The following is a 5,583-nucleotide window of genomic DNA, read 5'->3' as shown; positions in this document are numbered from 1 at the left end:
GGGGCGGGGCCAGGGCGCTGGGTTTGTGTTTATTTCTAGCCGATTTGAACTGATTCCATGGAAAAACAGCAAACCCGCCTTCTCTTACGCGTCCCCAACGCCCCTTTGGCAATTTAGTAAATATATCCCTGAATTTACCAGCGGTGGGTGTTGCATACTGCAGGGGCTTCCTGCGTGGGTAAGGGACGACACCCATGAAACAGAATGGGGAAGGAGAAATTCTGTCCTCTCCCATCGTCCCTCTCCTGATGGTCCAGCAAATACCAACCAAGGGCACATGCTTTGATGTAGACTTTTGAGCCGTGGGGGGTGGGAAGGGGGAGCCATTCACACAAGTGACTTCTGGTGGGACATGCCAGTGGAAGTTCTTGGGTTTGAGCTTTCCACAGAAGCATGTAACCCAACTCATCTTCATCAGTATTGTCTTGTGTGACAGGCGGCTGAGCAACCTTCCTCTCCTGGACGTGGCAGGATGAGAAGACATGCCCTCCATGCATGGAAAAAAAAGAGTTTGGTTGCAAATCGCCTTCATGAAGGGGTTCCTTCTTTACTGATTTTCCCTAGCCTCTAGTGCATGCGTCAATCAAATAAGGCTGCAGCAGAAGTACTCAGCCTATGTGGCTTGAGGCTTTCAGCTCAGGGTAAGTGTGCAGTGAGGGTGGATGGGGCTTCCCCAGGAAACTGAGCATTCAAATCTGTCACAAGGAAATTATGGCAGGCCATTGGAGCTTCATTGTGTGCCAGGGTAGAACTTCCTTTTAAGCAGATGTAACGAATTAAGAACACCCAAGAAGCTTAGCAATAAATATCAATATTATCTACTGTGAGTGTAGCCAGTGAATATTGTCCTCCAAACAAAGCAGGCAGTGGTGACTTCATTTCTCACATTACATGTGTTTGTGCACAGTTTATATCTTCTGTTGTCCTCATTTAATTCATTGAGAACTTTTGTACTTTCAAGACTGTCAGCTTCAGGGGCTACTTTCTGGGTCTGGCCCATAGGAGTGATTCACTAGCACTAAAGTTATTTGGCTACTGAACTTTTACTAAGAGTGAGCTGTAATTATTTTTTTTTTAGCCCTTTTGCCATCTAATAGCTATGTGCATTCATGTATTTGGTTAGATCCAGGAATCCACGGGTTTCAATTGCCACCTCTAAATTAAGCCTGGTGGCTTGAGTCAGCAGCAGCCTGGGGAAGGGACATGTTTTTTTTTTTTTTCTTTTTTCTTTTTTTCCTCAGAAGCAATGAGCAACTCCCACTGGGTCTAGTGGTAGAATGTGGTTTCTGGAAGTGTGGCCCCAGTGACATGTGTTTTCAAACTCTTTTTCTTTCTTTTAACCTGCAGTGCCATAGCTGTAATCACATATTGTTATTTGCAGGCCAAACAGTTAAAGTTGGATTGGTTCTTACATGGTGTAATTAAAATTTGAGCCCACTCCAAGTTGAATATAGCAGAGCAACAAAAGGGTTAAAATAACTTGTCTTAATAGCATTCTTCATTGGTTTCTGGACTTCCACTGTGCCCTCGTAAAGCAAAACTCCTCAGCAGCCAGTGGAGGTTGCAAAACAGTTTTTATGCAGTAATGTCACCTGTAAGTTTTATTTTCCTGCCCTGGCAAAAGAACAAACAAGCAAAAACAGCAACAACAGAATTGTATTTTCCCCAACACATTCACACAGTCCTTTCGTCTCTGCTCATGCTAAGCTGCAGGCCTGTATACCTTTCCACAGGGGTCTAGACTACCTTCATGTTTGATGAGCGAAGGTACTGACACCTTCACAGCAGATGCCTGTTCTTGTATATGGGATCTGTAAAGAGGGAAGTAAATTCTGCAACATAGCCTCACCCTTCCTGCTGGGCTGCCTAGGAGCATTCTTTCTTTCATCAGGCTGCAACAAAATTCTGTTCTAAAGACTCTCTTACTTCAGCCTTTCCAGCATGGATGGAGAGGAACCAGGCATACCTCACACAACCAGGAGCACTTATGTCTGCTTTTGGGGGTGTAGAACAAGAGTCAAGAGTAATGAAGTTCAACTGTACTCTCTTCTGAAGTCCTTACTCTTCTTCTCTAGGTACAATGCACCCTTCCTGTTCTAAGTACCCTCTCTTCAAGATGGGCCAGGAGGGACATAACCAAGTAGAAGGCCAATAGGAACCAAAACATATCCAGTTCACTCATTTATCTGTTGGAATATCTCAGAGCCCAGGTCTGTATATTCTTCACCCCATCATCTATCAGCATGCATGCTTACAATATTCATCTGAAATATTACCAGATTTGGGGGCTATTTCTCCATCCCTAACTCCTCCATTTCACCTTGTTTTATTGGCTTTTTATCAGGCCCACGAGTACTGTCATGACTAGCGCAATGCTTTGTGTAGGTGTGAGGCAGATTAATATGGCAAAGCACAACACTGACTATGGTGTGAAAGGGTTAGCCATGTATGCCATGTGGAATATTACAGCAGCAACACTTTGTTAAGCATACAACTACTAGCAACGTAATCAATCATGAATACATGTCATTGTGCTCTCGCAACGTTCTCCAGGGGCATTTACAAGCTGTTCTCCCCCTCCACCAAAGCAGGCAGGTTGGAGGTAAAGCCACCTCAGCTGGAAGAAAACAGTAGGAACCTAGTAGCTTGGTCTAGTGCAATGGAGTCTAGGAAGGGTATAGTCCAGTATTTCCTGCTGGGCGGAAAGCAGAAATTGGGACATTACTAAATATAAATAGCAAGGCGCTCTGTCACATTAAATACTTTACATGTTCACACCCTTGGCTGTACACAGCATGCAGGACATTGGGGGCTTTATTATTTCCCCCTGACTGTGCTTTCCCCAAGTGAAACTGTGTATCTTGCTTTTGAAGAGCTGAGAGTCCTGATGCACATGGTTACAGATCACATATACTGGGTAAAGAGGGAATATTATACATAGTGGGGAAGAGGAATATTATACATAAATGTAAAAGCAGAGTATAGTGGAATTGCCCAGTGCCTCCCATAGTCAGCTGAGTTGCAGTCTGGCAGGAAAAGCTTACAGAGGCAAGGCAGCATGCAAAGTTCTGCTTAAGCCCCACCAGAGGCAATCTTCACTTGTCCTTCCAAGATGTCCTGATTTCAATAAAGCAAATGCAAATTCAGTTCAAGGCTCCCCAGACACAGGCTTCTGACAGTCCTTCCTCTGGAGGCATGTGTGTTACCCTGCCGGCACTAACAATAACGTGGTGGGGCTGTGTCACAGATATGTATCTTTGTTGTCTTTCCCATTCAGAAGCAAGAGGTGAGCAAGTTCCTCTTGGGGACTGGTGCGCTTTTCATGATCTTCTTTTGTTAGGAATGTACTGTGTTCTCTGTGACAGAGCCACCTCCAGTGCCTATAAAATTTCGAGAATTAGCTGATGGCAGGGAAGGCTCTGCCTCAGGGCTTGGTACCTCTTCTTTGGTGTCTCCCACCATTGATTCCTGCGAGCTGGACTCTGGGCTGGAAGCTGCCTGGAAGCCAGGCTCAGCACCGAGGGACTCACTGTTCTGCAGGGGAAGCAGGGCCCGATGCCGCATCAGGCTGTCGTCACTGTTCTGGGCCTCCAGGGAGTTCCTGCGCTTGGTGTTCCTGTTGGCCATGGCATTCTTCTGCGGTTCCTCAAAGCTCAGGGACAGGGTAACTGTGCCGCTCCCGAAGCTGACCTTTTGCTTGCACCCACGCTGCTGCTGGCGCTGCCGCTCAGCAGAGGCTGGTAGAGGAAAAGGGTCTTCATGGTTGCTTTTGCTGCTGATGGAGGAGGAAGGGGTGGATCCGGTGGAGCCCCCGAGGCTGTTGGAGCGCTTGCGTGACACGTTGCTCCGTCTCAATGTGGCCCTGGCAGCCACCTTGAAAGCATGGGCAGCTGTGCTGCAGCGCACTTCTTCGATTGTGTTGCGGGACGGCTTGAAGAGAATAATGTAGACTTTGTTGAAGAAGATGCAGGCCAGGAGCCCAAAGCTGGCAGCCAGTATTGCAATCACCTCCACGGCAGAGACAAACTTGCCATATGTGCTGGCATAAGCAGGGATGAAGGAGATCCAGACAATGAAAAAGATCAGCATGCTGAAGGTGATGAACTTGGCCTCATTGAAGTTCTCGGGCAGTTTTCGAGACTTGAAGGCAAAGAAGAAGCAAATGGCTGCCAGGAGGCAGGTGTAGCCAATGAGGAAGCCAAGGGCCATCAGGGAGCCCTCATGGCAAGTGATGAAGATAATCTCATCCTCCAGCTCGTGGTTTCGATAACTGGATGGTGGGGCTGTGTAGAGCCAAATCACGCAGATGACAATCTGTACAAATGTACACAAGAAGACTAGGAGGAACTGAAGGTTGAGGCCCCACCACTTTCGATGGAGGCTTGTGGGGATCTTTGCCTCGAAGACAAGCAGGACGCGGTTGGTTTTCACCAGGATGCAGGAGATGCAGAGAACAAAGCTGATGCCAAAAGCTGGCTGCCGCAGACGACAAGTCCAGTTCTGGGGCTCGCCAATGAAGAACAATGAGCTGGAGAAGCAGCAGAGCAAGGAGAAGAGGAGGAGGTAGGACAGCTCCCGGTTTGTGGCCTTGACAATGGGAGTGTTGCGAAATTTGGTGAAGACTCCCAGGACAAAAGAAGTCAGGAAAATTCCCAGCACAGCGAAGAGAGTCAGAGCAATCCCAAAGGGCTCTGTCCAGGACAGGAACTCTATTTGCTTGGGGATGCAGGATGTGTGGTTCTCATTGGACCAGTAATCCTCAGGGCATTTGTCACAAGCACTTGCATCTGAAAAACAAGTGACAGGGAGAGGGAAGGTTTGTCAGAATAAGAGACTGAAATGGGAGACAAAGTGCATGGCAACTACACCCTGTTCTTCACCTTAAATACAGGGGGTGTTCCCGTCAGGTGCCTGCAGGTTCACAATATCATTTATTGCTGTTTCAGAGTGTTTTACAGTGAAACAACAAACCTGCCAACTTAAAAAACAACAGCAACAACAACAAAAAAACCAACAAAAAGCAAAACAAAAACACAACAACAACAACAAAAAAAACCAAAGTGCTGCCCATGTACTCTGCTTTTTGGATCCATTTCTTGGTAAAACTTTGCAAAGCTTGTTTGATTACTTTTAGCTGTTATACAAGCTGTGTCCCCTTCTGTTTCTTCATTTTTATCATCTGCTTCTCTCTGTCTTCATACCTCTCACACTCTTATCATCATGTGAAACATCCTGCCTGTCTCTACTACAGAGAAAATGAAAAACGTTCTTGCCTCCTTAAGTGTTTTGAGAGCTTATTTCTTATTCCTTGGAGGTGAGTCTTGGAACTGTTTAAATTGCTCATCCCTGAAGGCAGGAAATGCCCTTGACCCCCAGCACACTCTCATTTCATGCTGGAACATCAGGGGAAGATGTGTCCTAAGGATACCACTCAGACAAGCATCCCACTGATTGTTGCAGAGGGAAAATTGATGCTTCTGTCTCCTTCCTCTGCATAAAAATAATTAGAACCTATTGGGATGGCAACATCTGTCTCCAATGGCTGCCATAATGAAAAGGGAAGAGCCTGCTGCTCCTGTTCTT

The 5,583-nt window shown here is 46.5% G+C and overlaps 1 protein-coding gene across 6 annotated transcripts in view; it reads right to left on the bottom strand.

The window, feature by feature from the left end:
- Window positions 1-2,430: 2,430 nt before the first annotated feature.
- The window catches only part of CASR (calcium sensing receptor), a 72,079-nt gene continuing 68,926 nt past the window's right edge, over window positions 2,431-5,583 (bottom strand). For all 6 annotated transcript variants that reach the window (XM_080603312.1, XM_080603314.1, XM_080603313.1 and 3 more), the window contains one exon: window positions 2,431-4,787. In XM_080603312.1, coding sequence (XP_080459438.1) covers window positions 3,337-4,787 — 1,451 coding nt within the window. In that variant the 3' untranslated portion in view covers window positions 2,431-3,336. The remainder of the gene's footprint in view (window positions 4,788-5,583) is intronic.

Source organism: Anser brachyrhynchus (assembly GCF_964034855.1).
Source record: "Anser brachyrhynchus genome assembly, chromosome: 1".
Taxonomy (NCBI): Eukaryota; Metazoa; Chordata; class Aves; order Anseriformes; family Anatidae; genus Anser; species Anser brachyrhynchus.
This window is presented reverse-complemented; position numbering and strand designations above follow the sequence as displayed.